Source organism: Heterodontus francisci, chromosome 33, assembly GCF_036365525.1.
Source record: "Heterodontus francisci isolate sHetFra1 chromosome 33, sHetFra1.hap1, whole genome shotgun sequence".
NCBI classification, from domain to species: domain Eukaryota; kingdom Metazoa; phylum Chordata; class Chondrichthyes; order Heterodontiformes; family Heterodontidae; genus Heterodontus; species Heterodontus francisci.
In genome coordinates this window covers 32,767,417-32,784,400 of record NC_090403.1, presented here as the reverse complement: position 1 = coordinate 32,784,400, position 16,984 = coordinate 32,767,417, and the positions used below count along the sequence as shown (strand labels likewise).

At 40.9% G+C, this 16,984-nt stretch overlaps 1 protein-coding gene across 1 annotated transcript in view; it reads left to right on the top strand.

Moving 5' to 3' along the window:
* Positions 1–16,382, top strand: part of hrob (homologous recombination factor with OB-fold) — a 55,142-nt gene extending 38,760 nt beyond the window's left edge. The window contains exons 7-10 of the mRNA XM_068013286.1: positions 2,148–2,233; positions 3,052–3,174; positions 7,110–7,329; positions 15,521–16,382. Of these exons, the coding sequence (XP_067869387.1) occupies positions 2,148–2,233; positions 3,052–3,174; positions 7,110–7,329; positions 15,521–15,576 (485 nt within the window). The 3' untranslated portion in view covers positions 15,577–16,382. The remainder of the gene's footprint in view (positions 1–2,147; positions 2,234–3,051; positions 3,175–7,109; positions 7,330–15,520) is intronic.
* The last annotated feature ends 602 nt before the right edge of the window (positions 16,383–16,984 follow it).

Genomic DNA, 16,984 nt, shown 5'->3' with positions numbered 1-16,984 from the left:
TCACTGGATTAGTTCCTGAGATGAGAGGGTTGTCCTATGGAGTTTAAAAGAATGCGACGTGATCTTATTGAAACATGCAAGGTTCTGAAGGGACTTGACAGGGTAGACAGAGATGTCACTTCCCCTAGTTGGGGAATCTAGATTACTGGGCATAGTCTCTGGATAAGCAACTGATCGTTTAGGACTGAGATGAGAAATTTCTTCACTCAAAAGCGTTATGAATCATTGGAATTCTCTACCCCAGAGGGTTGTGGATGCTCCATCATTGAATATATTTAAGGCAGAGACAGACAGTTTTTGCTGTCACGGAAGCAAGAGATCTGGGAAGCGGGCAAGTGAAGTTGAGGCCGAGGATCAGCCATGAGTATTGAATGGCAGAGCAAGCTCAATTTGCCATATGGTCTGCTGTTCCTTTTTCTTATGTTCTTAAACTGGGTTTCTGTTTCTCCCCCCTCAAGTCAATGGAAAAGATCCCTAGGTGCTTTTCAAAAGAACAGGAGAGTTGTCCCTGTCCTATCCAATATTTATCCAATCAACATTACTGAAAACAGATTTTGGTCATTTATCATCTTGCTGTTTGGCGTGCTTTACTATGCACTAATTAGTTGCTAAACATTTTTGGGTTCAGTGGTATCAGTCACTCCTATCAGCAGCCTGTGCACCTCTATGTGAGTTAACTAACTCTGCCATAGATCTGCTTGTACAGTATCATTACCCAAGGATGTATAACTATGTTCCTTTGTAATCTGAAAACAATATTCATGTCTCACATTGGTACTTTTTCAGTATTTGCAAGGCGAAGTGAAGCTTGGTGTGAAAGTTTAAACTGTTTCATTTCACAGCAAAGGAATGTACAAAATATAACAATTATGATTAGATTTCACTTAATGCAATCAGTACAACTGCCATGCTTTCCCCACATCAGTGGTTTGTCTTGCTTGACATAATCAAGATGTCTTTTAACTATCCTTGAGCATTTCTAACCTCTTTGTCTCACTGAAAGCCCTTGCAGCTTTCCCTTTAATAAAACCTGACTGCTAATGTAAATCTTTTTTTCACTCTTTTTCTCTCTCTCCACAAGTTGGAATTGATTCCTGATCCATCACAGTCTGAAGGTTGGCCATGTGCTCCTAATATAAAACAAGACCTGCTGCTATGCCTTTCTCTTTGAAACTAGCTTTGAAACACACCTACAGTGTGAATGATTGATTGTTGGGAGCCTCTGAGATTCTATAACTCCCCTATTATTCTATCTAACATCATCAATGTCTGGTTTTAATACCCATTTTCTCAATGCCTATGACCTTCCTTTTTAAACCTTTGCCAATCAACTTTGTTTTGAAGCCAATACTTAAAAATAACTTATTTTTGAATTCTTTTCCTGGAAAAATGGTCAAAAAAATCCTGATACATCACGAAGACCTCCCCAGTATGGTAGGTGAGAGTTGAATACAGATTACCAATATTATCTACTGAGTTGGTTATCGTTTAGTCTTTGGGAGGGGGTGTAGGAGGGAGCTGTTTCTATCAGCATACTAACCACCTTTTGTCTTGGTGTCTTTCTTTTATAAATTGGATGCACTTTGCCAAGATACAGAATAATTCTTTCTAAATCCTTGTGTGGAGGAATAAAAGCATTCAAAATAAATAATTCCAGTATGCCCCTAGACCAAAATTGAAAGTTCATGTCGGTGCTGATCCTGAGTTTTATATTTATATTTCAGCACATTAGCATCTAGGACAGGAAAGCAATCTGGTCCCTGTTCAAATTAATAGACGCCAGCTAGTGATGGATCTGTCAAGTTAATTATCCTTGCAAGCCTTTTCAAGAAATTCAATTGGCAGTATCTTCCCTGAAGGTGGTGGTAAAGATTTTTTACATTTCTTTTGAGTGGAACTTGGGGAACTATCTGCTTGCTTTCTTCCCCACCCCACCCGCTTCCCCGCAACCTTTAGAAAGATTTGTTACAAAGGAACAATTTTAAAGGCTATCCAAAGGCACGATATATTGTATTTTAACTTGTATCTATGCAAATGAAGCACTGTAAATGATGGAGGTTACAAAGCCCTTTACTTGGTAGTATGGCGCTGATGGCTGCTGGAATTTGGTTTCCTTGAAACCTAATTCTTTCTGTTTATTTCTGCAGGAGAGATGCAAGGTACCATTCACAGACAGCTTCTAGTTGAGCAGCCAAATAATCTGAAGGTTGGAACAGTGCTTCTCTTGAAACAGGTTGTTATTTCTATACTTTTAATGTTAGAAATATGGGTGGAATTTTTGGTTTATTAATTTTACCGCTCATTTAATGCCAATTGGAGAATGATGCTATTGGAATTGGGTTGGGGTGGTGCTGGTTATGCCCTTGTTTCCAATGTGAGTTTAACATGCAGTTAATCATTTGTGAAGCTGAAATGGCAACTCAGCCAATTATTGGCAGAGATTTCATTACCATTCAATTTCCCTTTGTCCATATGTTGGCCCTTCCAGTACTTGATGAATCATGATCTGGTGCTGCCAGTCAACTAGTTAGGGTTACTTTGTTTGGATGGCTGGCTTCCACCATGACTCCAAAGGCATTGCTGGTTGGAGGAGAGAGTTTTGAGAGTGGGTGAAGTGCAGGATGGTCACAGAAAACAACTAACTGGTGAATGCCACACTAAGTGATGTTGCTGGGTCTTTCCCATTATAAAGCATTTAAGACTGCTTGTACACTAGGAATAACTTGAATATGATGCCACCTGTGTAGTTGTAAATGTTGATGGGTATACATGTTGTGAGGGGTATACATACCTACACAATATAGAAACTTTGATCACTGTTGGATGTTTTCAGCTGTCAGCTGGGTAAAATGTGTTATGTTTGTAAGGTGTGTCTCCCAAAATGAAATGAATGATGCAACTTAAATATTTTTAATTTGGTTTGCCTTTCTATGGGGTGTAAATTGCCCTCAGTTGATTATTGTCTGTAATTAGTCTGAATGTAATTTTTGAGCTTGAAAGGGAAACCAGCATTTCCTCAACACTAACCTGCGTTTTAACTTCTGCTTTTAGGTTGGTGTATTTTCACCATCACTTAGAAATCATTATTTGAATATAACACCGAGCAATGTGATAAGAATATATCCACAAGGTACTAGTGAATGCGTTCATTACCAGCTGGTCCAGAGTCCCCAGGTAAGAATCTCCATGGGTACTACTTTATGCAGTTGAGTAGATGCTGCACAAACCAGCAATTGAGAGAAGTGATTTGTCAGTACTATGCCTATAACTGGGCCTACATTGATATTGATAACAAACTCACCCCAAGAGCCTTCATTATTTTTTTCGTCAAGACTTAGTGTGGAACTCCCTATCCTCCAAGTCTCACCTTTCTTTAATACTGTTAAAGATTTTGAAATTCCTGCTGTTAACTAATCACTACTTCACAATTTATCACCTTATCTTTTTTTCAGCTTTAGTGGTCTGCATTGTGATCCTGAAATTGGGCATCCCAAAAAAAACAAAAGCCGTAGCATGTGCTGATGATGTAGTGTGTTGAACGTAATATGCTTGCATTTTTTTTTCTGTCTAAGGCTTTCCGTAACAACTATCCTACCATTTGGAAATTGAGTTGTTTCCCTTATTCTGTTGAGCTTTGTTTTAAGATTTGTGATTGCACCTAGGAAACAAGATAGAGCTGTAAAAGAAACAAAAATTTATTTGAGAAAAAATATATGGAAAAAGAAAATTGCTCTAGTGCATGCTTTTGTGAATAAAACATATGATTGAACTAAATATGTGCTATTGTGGAAAAAATAAATAAGTATACCTCGCATAACATAAATAGGAGCAGGACTAAGCCATTCGGCCCCTCAAGCCTGCTCCACCATTCGATAAGATCATGGCTGATCTGCTTGTGGCCTTAACTCTACTTTCCTTCCTGCCCCTCCCCAATTACCCTCAACTCCCTTGAATATCAAAAATCTGTCTAATTCAGCCTCGAATAAATTCAATGATGCAGCCTCCATTGCTCTCTGGGGAAGAGAAATACAAAGATTAACGGCCTATGAGGGAAGAAATTTCTCCTCATATCTGTCTTAAAAGGGAGACCTTATTTTGAAACCGACCCCATGGCTAGATTCCCCAACGAGGGGCAACATCCTTTCGGCATCTACCCTGTCAAGCCCCCTCAGAATCTTATGTTTCAATAAGATCACCTCTCATTTTTCTAAACTCCAATGAGTACAAGCCCAACCTGCTCAACCTTTCCTCATATCACAACCCCTTCATTCCAGAAATCAGCCTCGTGAACCTTCTCTGAACTGCTTCCAATGCAAGTATATCCCTCCTTGTGTAAGTTGACCAAAACTGTACTGAGTACTCTAGCTACGGTCTCACCAACACCCTGTATAGTTGTAGCAAGATTTCCCTACTTTTATACTCCATCCCCTTGCATTAAATGCCAACATTCCATTTGCCTTCCTAATTACTTGCTGCACCTGCATGCTCACAGTAGTTTAGGTGTAGCCTCACCAAAGCCCTGTGCAATTATAGCAAGACCTCCCTGTTCTACTCCTGTCCACTTCCAATAAAGGCCAACTTGCTATTTGCCTTCCTCATTGCTTGCTGTGCCTGCGTGCTAACTTTGTGTTCCTTGCATGAGTACACGCAAGTCTCTCTAAATATCAACTTTTCAAAGTTTCATGCCTTTTTTAAAAAAATTCTGTTTTTCTATTCTTGCCAAAGTGAATAACTGCCAAAGTGAATAACCTCACTTCCCCAGATTATACTCCATTTGCCACCTTGTTGCCCACTCACTTAACCTGTCTATATCTCTTTGCAGCCTGTTCGTGTCCTCCTCACAGTTTGCATTCCCATCTCACTTTGCATCGTCAACAAACTTGAAAATGTTATTCTTGCTCTTTGTCTGATTGTAATAGTGTAGGTTGTAAATAGCCGAGGCCCAAGCACCGATCCTTGTGGTGCCCCACTTGTTGCAGCTTGTCAACCTGAAAATGACCCATTTGTTTCTAATGTCTGTTCTCTTAACTAATCCTCAATCCATGCTAATATTACTCCCAATCCCATGAGTCGTAATTTTGTGTAATAACATCTTGTGTGTCACCTTATTGAATGCATTTTGAAAATCCAAACACACTACATCCACTTATTTCTTCTATTCTACTCTACTAGTTAAAACCTGAAAAAACTCAACAGATTTGTCATTTCCCTTTCATAAATCCATGTTGACTTTGTTCAATCGTATGTTTTCCTAAGTGCACTCTTACCATGTTCCTAATAATACAGTCTAACAATAGATTCTAGGCTCCTGGTTTTTTTCCTCCCTCCTATCCTTTTTATAGTCTGCCTTTTAAAATGCGTATCTAATTACAATAACCACATATGGAAAAGCTTTCCATTTCCTAATCGCCCTTTTCGTGAAGAAAAAATCCTTCCAACTTTTCCACTTTGGTTTTCTACTTATTATCCTCTGTCTGAGACCCTTAGTTGCTGATGCAATAACCAAGAGAAATATTTCATTTGTTCATCCTCAAAACAGTTCTGTTTTGGAAACCTTGTCTTGTTCTTCCCTTAACCACCTTGCTTAGTGAGAAAAGCCACAATATTTTGGTCATTTCTTTTTAACTATAAGCTCTTTTCAAATATCCTATTGAATTTTTATTGCCCCTTCCCATTGCTCTGATGTGTCCCTTATAGGGTGCCCTGGACTACACACACTACTCCAACTCCTAATCCTTTTCACATCACTTTTTATGTTTAGTGTCCATATGTATTAAACCCAGAATCCCCATTGTTTATTTTTATCGTGGCTTCTCCACCTCCACTCATTTTTTTTAAAGTTGTGTGTTTCTGCAGCACTAGACCCATTTCTGTTCCTCCACTCTTGATCTGACCATTTAGGGTGGACATTCTTTCACACATGTTTAAGGATACTTGCGAAGGGATTTGTATTTTAATATCAGCAAATGAAAGGATCTGTCTGTCCTCACCCATCCTCTGTGCATGCGGTCTATTCTCCAATTGAGTTTTATTAAAAACTTACATATATACCTTTTTATAGTGAGAAATAGAACTTCTGATATTGCCCTTTGCATACTTGGTGTTCTGGCTTGCTCTGAACACGTTCCACTCTACTGTTTAGATGGACTCGCATCTGTGGTTGGAGGTGTCAACCTCACTGCTTTCCCTTTGACCTTGACCTTGGAGATAGTCAAATTCCTTCTGGTTGTCCTCATGCTGTTTGTGATGTAGAACGTTACATGTTAATATCACTGTGCTCTGTGAGATGCACCCTTTATTGCTGAATGTAGTTCCCCTGACCATTCAAGCTTGTATGTTTAAATCATTCAAGTATAAATAACACAATATTTAATTGGTTCAGGGTGAATTTCAGAACTGTATATTTTCCTACATTGGTCTTGAATCAAATATGCTACCTTTGTTATGCAGTATAAAATTTTACAAATGGTGGATTTTCTAAAACTTGCTTGAAAATGTACCTTGCTGCACCTATAGCAAAATAGCCTTCTGATATTAATTGTGGCTCGGTGACTTAACACATTTCACAGAGCATTTAACCATGAGTATCAACAGCAACATGGGTGCATGCACGTAGTGGGTTATCCAAGGCTCTTTGATAAGAAACCAACTTGCAAATTAGGCTAAAAGCAAAATACTGCGGATGTTGGAAATCTGAAATAAAAACAAAGTGCTAGAAAGACACAGCCGGCCTGGCAGCATCTGTGGAGAGAGAAACTGAGTTAATCTTTCAGGTCTGTGACCTTTCATCAGAACTGCTAACTCTGTTTTTCTCTCTCCACAGATGCTGCCGACCTGCTGTGTATTTTCAGCACTTTGGTTTTATTGCAAATTAGGTTAATGAGCTGGGGGACCCTATAAAGAATTTGTTTCAACAGTGTTTGAATCTATCATGCCAAAAACTTGGACTCCTCGTGCCTCCATTTATCTATGCATAAGGACTGATCAGTTTAGGTAGTTGACCAACAGCTGGTGTTGCTGCCTTGTCTTATCTTGGTGCTCAGTGAGTGGAGTTGTTTCCAAGTAAAATGTTGCCTGGGCAATTTGGTTTTAATTATTTTCCTTTTCAGAACCACACTACACTTCAACAATCCACTTTTGACTTACTGGCCAAGTCTCCGTATGAATCTAGATGTAGCGATTCTTTAATCACAAGCAGAAATTCCTGCACAGACACTACATCATGGGATTCTCAGGCACTCCCGTCCAGTATGAAGAAGAAAAACATGGAAATATCTTTATGTCAAGGCACAGTGTCACAAGTACATTGTGATGAAGACTGGGAAGCAGGTAGGTCAGATGTTCAAAGAAAATTGTACAGGACAAGTATGTTAAATCATTTACACATAGATACTATAAATAGTATTGGCTCAGGGTGAATTTTAGAATTGTATGTTGCCCTATGTTGATCTTGAGCCAAGTATTAATGTAAGCGCAAACTCCAAAATGGGTCTCCTAAAATCCGTTAAATTAATTCCAAATAACTTGCATTTATTCCTAATTACCTGTTATGTTTGATTTTTTTAAAATTAAGCTGTGTTGTATTCCAGCAGCTTGCTTTCCTTTCAGTGAGCTGAGTATAAGTGTGTTTTTTTTCCATCTGTCAGCAGTGTAGCATTACTGTTGATAGATTATTGGAACACGTGCCGTTTCTGGTGCAGTGTGGATATTATGTTACCTTATATTTTCCATAAACAAGTCATCTCATTTGTAGATGTTACGCATTCAGTGATGCTCAGTGTGCATTTTGAAGAATAAGTGGCTGTTGTACCTAAACCTTCAGATGCATGCTTCAAATCACGAGGGTCCAGTAAGCATTTCTATTTCTGTTCTTTATATAAAATGTAAGTTTCTTCCACTCCCTAAATTTTCTGCTTTGCTGTAGGAGTGAGGTGACTTTTTATCATGGCTTGGTTACCACAACTGCAACTCCACAGTTGCTGTCTGTTTGATAGAAAATTACAACATAATCTGTATGACCTTAAAAATTAGATCTGGAGATACAGGTTTGTAAAAAAAAAAAATTGAGTATACATTATACCTAATGATGCTGTCTGTTCCTTGCTCATTCCCATTCATCCACCTTAACTCATCATAATGTTGTTCCAAACAAAAAATTTATAGAGGATCTTTACTTATTACATTGTCAAATGTTTAGTGAAATTCTTCGAAGTAAAGTGAATACTCTTCCTGAACAAAAGCTTTCTGAAAAGGGAAACGTTATTGGGCTGTCCTGATCTATTTTATAATGTGTTAACTCCATCTTTAGAGCATGTTAAATGCAGATGAGAACAATTGGAGGGTCTGCAGTCAGTGTAACAATTTTTGTAGAATACAGCAAGTAAAGCAGTTTCTGCAGATAAATTGAGTCTAGGTTAGCAATTCCTCACTGTACAAAGTGTATATTACAGCTAATTGCTAGTCACCTGTTTATTTTAATGACGTGAGCATTCATCACCAATTTTATATTAATTTGCCAACTCTTCACTGCTAAGCTCTAGCCATTGTGTAAAGTGCTCTCGTTATTAAATGTTGTTTAATTTTCACCTTTCTCAGATTCTGATACAAAATATATTAATAGTTTCCTGCTGAATGAAGAAATTATCCCTTAGCAGCTGGAGTAGCTTTCTTTATGCTCCCTGCCCCACCCCTTTCACAGCCAGCATAATAGAGGGTCTAGTGTACTAGTCAGCTGGAACAAACTCTTGGAATATTTTTAATGGCTCTGGTGCTGCATCTATTGCATTATTTAGAACCATAACTTTATCCTGGCATTGCCTGAATCTGCACTTTACACACAAACGTTTGCATAATTTATTTCACTATTTCTGTTTTGTCTTTGAAATTGTGCATAGTTTAGTCACGGAGTTCTTGTGAATATGTAGAGGGCTCCTCTCAATTGGCAATATCTATCTATAACAGTTTTGATGCTTTCCTTAAGCATTCTTATATTCATGCTGTGTCTATGTGCATTGACCTCTTGTCTATGTGCAGCAGGTAACTAATATCCATTTGGTATTCGTTTGAAATATTAGATGATTTAATGTGAAACTGTCAAAATGCAGGCTGAGTAAAGCCCCCTGTATTTATCCTGAATGTATTTTTTAAAGGCACTGTAACAGTGTAATTAATTTGCCGTTAGTGGATCAAAGAAAAGACAACTAAGCATTACATAGATGCTGTTTTTTCCATGTGTATTAATGAATGGAGAAACAGCAACCCCTGCTGGCAGTAACAAGTAGATCTGACGGAGTTCTCTGCTTGAAAAGCTATCTTGTGTTGATGCTGCCTATTTTGGGTAACAACCATGTTGAAGATTTAGTCCCCCACATGCGCACAATCTTGCAATAAAAAAAATTAAGAATGAAAATGTATGCTGTCATTTGGCATTTATGTTTTCTAGGTCATGTATTTCAAAACATTTGACATTCAAAATAGTAGCTTTGGAAATCAATTGTGTACTCGCTATCTAATTCTAGTCTGTTAAAATCCTCTACCAGCTGTGTGCAGAGGCAGACTAGCCATTTGGGAAATGGGAAGATTTTCTAAGTGTTCCTGTGAATGGTTCCAGAACACACTTTTTTTAACCCCCATCCCTTTTTCTGAGAATCGTAAGGGATCCTATTCCATTTTGAGAGCCAATCTGCCCATCTCTGTGTCATTAAATTTGCAGTTGGTGTAGGTTTTTGCATCTGTATACAACACAGCATTCCTCCTGGAGCTGGATATCACAGCGCATTGATGTACATTGGCCCATGCTGCTTTTGTTAAATTGAAGAGAAGAAATGCACTGCCCACCTAACATTGAACTGGATCATTCTCGAGCCCAATATTTAATAGGATGCCACATTAGACACTTATTAAGAAACTGATGGTAGACGGCATTAAAGAGGATGTAACTGCATAGTTAGATGAACAGATAGCTAGATGATAAAAAGCAAAAAGTTAATGGATCATATTCTGATAGGAGGGATGTGGGTAATGGTATGCACCAGAGAATGGTATGCACCAGAGATTTGTGCTGGGACTGCTTTTGTTTTCCATTTTTATATGAATTTAGAGTATGGGTAGAAGATAAATGAATGTTATCTGAACATACCAAATTAGGGGCCAGAGGAACAATGCAGGAAGTAATTATCTAGGACGGTAGGCAATTTACAGTTCAAAGCAGAGAATCATTAAATCGTGCAATTTGGGAAAAAAATAGTGAAAAGTAGGTATACTCAAAATGGTAAGATGTTTAACAAAGTGGAGGAACAAAGATATCCAGAGGTGCATATATTGATCTTTGAAGCGTGAGTGCAGATAAAAAAATATTAATTGCAGCTGGGATTCTGGGGTCATTAAATATAAAAGGAAGGAAGCAATGTTGAATTCATACAAGCCATTGGGCAGGGTTCTTTCTTTTGGGCCTCCTTATCTCGAGAGACAATGGATACGCGCCTGGAGGTGGTCAGTGGTTTGTGAAGCAGCGCCTGGAGTGGCTATAAAGGCCAATTCTGGAGTGACAGGCTCTTCCACAGGTGCTGCAGAGAAATTTGTTTGTTGGGGCTGTTGCACAGTTGGCTCTCCCCTTGCGCCTCTGTCTTTTTTCCTGCCAACTACTAAGTCTCTTCGACTCGCCACAATTTAGCCCTGTCTTTATGGCTGCCCGCCAGCTCTGGCGAATGCTGGCAACTGACTCCCACGACTTGTGATCAATGTCACACGATTTCATGTCGCGTTTGCAGACGTCTTTATAACGGAGACATGGACGGCCGGTGGGTCTGATACCAGTGGCGAGCTCGCTGTACAATGTGTCTTTGGGGATCCTGCCATCTTCCATGCGGCTCACATGGCCAAGCCATCTCAAGCGCCGCTGACTCAGTAGTGTGTATAAGCTGGGGATGTTGGCCGCTTCAAGGACTTCTGTGTTGGAGATATAGTCCTGCCACCTGATGCCAAGTATTCTCCGAAGGCAGCGAAGATGGAATGAATTGAGACGTCGCTCTTGGCTGGCATACGTTGTCCAGGCCTCGCTGCCGTAGAGCAAGGTACTGAGGACACAGGCCTGATACACTCGGACTTTTGTGTTCCGTGTCAGTGCGCCATTTTCCCACACTCTCTTGGCCAGTCTGAACATAGCAGTGGAAGCCTTACCCATGCGCTTGTTGATTTCTGCATCTAGAGACAGGTTACTGGTGATAGTTGAGCCTAGGTAGGTGAACTCTTGAACCACTTCCAGAGCGTGGTCGCCAATATTGATGGATGGAGCATTTCTGACATCCTGCCCCATGATGTTCGTTTTCTTGAGGCTGATGGTTAGGCCAAATTCATTGCAGGCAGACGCAAACCTGTCTATGAGACTCTGCAGGCATTCTTCAGTGTGAGATGTTAAAGCAGCATCGTCAGCAAAGAGGAGTTCTCTGATGAGGACTTTCCGTACTTTGGACTTCGCTCTTAGACGGGCAAGGTTGAACAACCTGCCCCCTGATCTTGTGTGGAGGAAAATTCCTTCTTCAGAGGATTTGAACGCATGTGAAAGCAGCAGGGAGAAGAAAATCCCAAAAAGTGTGGGTGCGAGAACACAGCCCTGTTTCACACCACTCAGGATAGGAAAGGGCTCTGATGAGGAGCCACCATGTTGAATTGTGCCTTTCATATTGTCATGGAATGAGGTGATGATACTTAGTAGCTTTGGTGGACATCCGATCTTTTCTAGTAGTCTGAAGAGACCACGTCTGCTGACGAGGTCAAAGGCTTTGGTGAGATCAATGAAAGCAATGTAGAGGGGCATCTGTTGTTCACGGCATTTCTCCTGTATCTGACGAAGGGAGAACAGCATGTCAATAGTCGATCTCTCTGCACGAAAGCCACACTGTGCCTCAGGGTAGACGCGCTCGGCCAGCTTCTGGAGCCTGTTCAGAGCGACTCGAGCAAAGACTTTCCCCACTATGCTGAGCAGGGAGATTCCACGGTAGTTGTTGCAGTCACCGCGGTCACCTTTGTTTTTATAGAGGGTGATGATGTTGGCATCGCGCATGTCCTGGGGTACTGCTCCCTCGTCCCAGCACAGGCATAGCAGTTCATGTAGTGCTGAGAGTATAGCAGGCTTGGCACTCTTGATTATTTCAGGGGTAATGCTGTCCTTCCCAGGGGCTTTTCCGCTGGCTAGGGAATCAATGGCATCACTGAGTTCCGATTTGGTTGGCTGTATGTCCAGCTCATCCATGACTGGTAGAGGCTGGGCTGCATTGAGGGCAGTCTCAGTGACAGCATTCTCCCTGGAGTACAGTTCTAGGTAGTGCTCAACCCAGCGGTCTATCTGTTTGCGTTGGTCAGTGATTATGTCCCCCGATTTAGATTTGAGGGGGGTGATCTTCTTGATGGTTGGCCCAAGAGCTCTCTTCATGCCATCATACATTCCTCTGATGTTTCCGGTGTCTGAGGCCAGCTGAATATGACTGCATAGGTGTTGCCAGTAGTCGTTTGCGCAACGCCTAGCTGTTCTTTGTGCAGTACTTCTGGCTGCTTTAAGTGCTGCGGATGTTAAATCGCTGGGGGCTTTCTTGTAGTTCAAAAGTGCAATGCGCTTAGCGGCTATGACAGGTACCAGCTCTTCATTATGAGATTGAAACCAGTCTGCATTTCTCTTCGCACTTTTGCCGTAGGTGGTCAAAGCTGACTCATAGATGGCGTCTCTGATGTGGGCCCACTTGGTCTCAGCATCCCCTGTGGGAGTGTTTTGAAGGGCTGTTACAAGTGAATTTAGAAATTTTTGTAACAGCTGTGGGTGAGAAATTCTGCTCGTGTTGATGCGCGGGTGGCCCTTCTGCTTGGAATGATGCAACTTCTTTGGTCTGAGTCTAACCTTGCTGCACACCAGGGAGTGGTCGGTGTCGCAGTCCGCACTGTGGAAGCTGCGTGTGATTTGAACACTGTTTAAGGCGGCTCGCCTTGTGACAATGAGGTCTAGCTGGTGCCAACGACGTGATCTTGGGTGCCTCCATGAAACCTGGTGACAGGGTTTAGTGTGAAAGAACGAGTTGGTGATGCAGAGGTTATGATAGGTACACAACTCAAGCAGTCTCTGCCCGTTCTCATTCATCCTTCCAACGCCATAGCGCCCAAGGCAGGAGGGCCATGAGTCATGGTCGGCCCCAACCCTGGCATTAAAGTCCCCCAGCAGGAATAGGTGTTCGGTGTTGGGGATGCTGCTAATGATATGGAGTTGTTCATAGAACTGGTCTTTAGCTTCAGGTGCGGAACAGAGTGTTGGAGCATAGATGCTGAGTAGGTGTACTGGACCAGAGGTGGTGAGCAGTCGGATGGACAGTATGCGTTCCGAGCCATTTGAGGGAGGCTCTATCATGCTGAGCAAGGAGTTTCTGATGGCGAAGCCCACTCCATGCTGTCTTGGTTCTTCAGGATCCCTGCCCTGCCAGAAGAAGGTGTAGTCTTGCTCTGCTAGAGAGCCACTCGCGGGGAGGCGAGTCTCCTGAAGTGCTGCAATGTCCACATTGAGTCTACTGAGCTCGTTGTTAATGATGGCGGTCTTCCGAGAATCGTTGATTTGTGTAAGGTCTTCCGACAGGCCAGGACACATAGTTCTGACGTTCCAGCTTGCAAAGCGAAGGGCTGGTACCTTCTTTCCTTTTTTCATGTTGTTTGGTGCGGTGTATCAGTCCACCTTTCGGGCAATGACCCTGAGCTCCAAGCACCCATTGAAGCAGGCAGACTGTGGCGGGACAGATTCTGGGGTCATTAAATATAAAAGGAAGGAAGCAATGTTGAATTCATACAAGCCATTGGGCAGGGTATACATGGAAGTATTGGATGCAATTCTGGGTACACAATTTTAGGAAAGAACTTGCTAGAGTGATATCAGAATGAGAGGTTATAGTTATGAAGAGATGGAAAATTGAGTCTATATTTATGTAAAGAAGGTTAAGAGGGACCTATTTGAAGTTTTTGAGGTTATGAAAGATTTTTGACAGGGTCAGCAGTGACATTTAATGCTGGATGGCAACCCTGTACCAATGGGATAAAGGCAGAGGATTATCCAGTTGAACTACTACTGGCACCGGTCCGGTGGATCAAATACACTCCTTGTGTGCTGTGATTCAAATTATATGGGATTCTGGAATCTTTGCTGGTTTTGGAATTTGCAAATCCATCAATTTTTCTGTGCAGATTAGTCTGTGTGGCCAATGTAATGTTATTGAAGAGTACATAGAATAGGAAAATGCAACTAGTCTTTGGCCTTCCCTTCGCCACAGTACTTCTGCAGCCATTAATTCACTCAGCCACTCTTTTGCATCCACCTTTCAATGTCCTTATCTCCAGCAAAACCTTGACCTCTTAAATCCTGCCGATCCCTTGATGTGGTTTCTGTCTTTGCGCCCTCAAGTCCATGAGATGTAGACTTGAGTGTATATGGTGCACAGCTGGTTTAGCCATCCATCATCAGATCTGACTGGGCTGCACTAACTGCTGTCGAGCCTTGCTTTCCTCTGCCAAAACTACCCACTAGTCCAGGATTATCCTAGATAGCAAAAATAATCCCTGGTTTATTTTCTCCACGTCAAACTGTCCATTCACCATGTCCTCCATTACAAAGGTCATTTTCCCCACCCACTTATCTGTGGTCATGCCTTCAGCTGTCTAAGCCCTAGGGTCTAGAATTCTTTCCCTAAAACCTTGCTGCCCCACAACCCTCTTCTCTTATAAACCACTTAAAATTCACCTCCCTTGGTCAAGTTATTGCTCATCCCTCCTGTTATCTCCTCCCTTTTGATTAGCATCCTGTTACTGCTGTATAAGTGGAAGTTGTCATCATTGTTACTGACCATATGGCCTGCAGTACGGAAATTCTTTAGTATCCCTACTGCAAGAGCCTAGCACAAATAGGAAGTGGATGCTGATTCATTGTAGATTTTTTTTTATACTTTTGCTTGTAACTTCAAGGCTGTTAATCTACCAAAGCACTTCAGATTGTAATTCCAAAAAGCTACTCATTGAATCTACAAGAACTGACTATGGGTCTAAACATTCATTCTTAGATACTTGTTATGCTAAGCACATAATTGGTGATCTGTTAATTTCTAATTGCAACTTTCTCATTGCCATGAGGTACTGTACTAGAGGGGTTTGGCACCTTGTCATGCTTTTAGATTTTTGCATATAATGTGCCCCCCTCACCAATTGTCACTTCAATACAAATCATTCTTGTTCAAAGGCCCAAAGTTCTTTTTCATAAGTAGAATGCTGGTTTGAGTTAAAGGAAATTATGAATTTAATGCAGCACTAAGATATTTAACTCTCAATTTGCACCTATATATGTCTAGATTTTACTTTTCATTGGCTATAATGCCACTGGGTAAATGTATTTTGTGCTAACAGTTGCAGATATCTATGAATTGTAATTTCTGTTATTTCCTGTGAATGGGATTTTAAACTATAATTAAAGTTGTCTATTTTCCTGAAATTTTTTTTGTTGCAGATGGTCTTGATTGCCTGATGGCTGAACTGCCAGAGGAATTCTTCACCACCTTTTAACGCCTCAGATTTCCTCATGAAGCATGGAATTGAATCCTGAACGGCCACTTATTTATTTTGTTTCTGTTTAAACCAATAATTGTGAGCTACAAGTCTGTTTCCATGTCCACTGGGAATTGGGCTAACATGAAACTACACAAAAATCACTTCAATTAGGATCTGAAATTACAGCCATTAAGGAGGAGACATTTCCTCCTGGAGTAGGAATCAGCCTCAGATGTGAGGCTATTGTTGAGATATACCACAGCAGCCTTCCTACATTACTGTAAAATATACTTTTGGTGCATTTTAAATGAACTGAAGTGTTAATCTACCTTACAATTTGTAATTGTTTTGCTTATGCCTGAGGGTTATTTTGTTAAATCTTGCTGTATATTGAATGAGAAAAGAATGCTGATTTTGGAAATTTATTAAAATATGGATTTTGTGTTAAGATCATTTTGTTCCCTCTTGGAAGAAGTATTTGGAGCCTCTATTGGTGGACATACAGCCAGACCAAGTTCTAAATTAACAATAAATGAAAAGGAGTTGATCCCATCGCAAGTTGTGCTGTTCTGTACCTCTCCCTGCAGACTCCTAGTTTTCAGTGCCTGCTCCTGTAAGGGATATTACCGTGGACTCCAGCGGAGCAGGCTCGAGGGGCCGTATCATTTACTCCTCCTATTTCTTATTCTGTATTCGTTGAGATGGAGGCCCATTTGCTTTTAGGTAAGGTGGATTAGAGCTTTCTTAACTGAAATGTTCTTCAGGAAATTCCAGTGAGCAGCTGGCTGCATGGACTGTCTCAACTTCCCAGCCCTTTTTTTTGTCATTTTGGTTGTCCTATGTATTTGAGATTAACAGAGGAGCATATAATCACAAACTATAAATGTTAACTTGATCTGTTTGCATCATTTTCAAAAATGATGTCCCTGGTTCCTCCAGCTACTCTTTGTGGTTTTGAGCTTCAAAAATGACACAAATACAAAGTGATTTTAAGACCACTGCAGCTATGAAGGTGTTTGCAATGCTTTACAGACCAACATTAAGAACAATAGCACCAGCTAGTGGTCAAAGTGTGTGCATATTATTCCATCTTCCAGCCATTATGATTTTTAATACCAAGGCTTGAACCCAGGACTTGTCTTGCCTCTGGTTTGTGTCAAACATGCCTAGGTACTAAACTGAACAATTTGCAATCTGAGTTCTGAAACTTATTCACAAATGTCAAATTCATAGACTGTCCTATTAAAGGAAAGACTAATGTACTTTATAGATAATAAACCAGCTGTCCGATCATGTATACTACCTCAGGAGTGTTCAACCTTGCACACTATCTGGTAGATCCAAATGTACAACGAATGAGTGGATCTAGTGCGTTCTTCCTGGACATTTCCATTGTGCAAAAAAACCTCTAATTTTCCCTGGA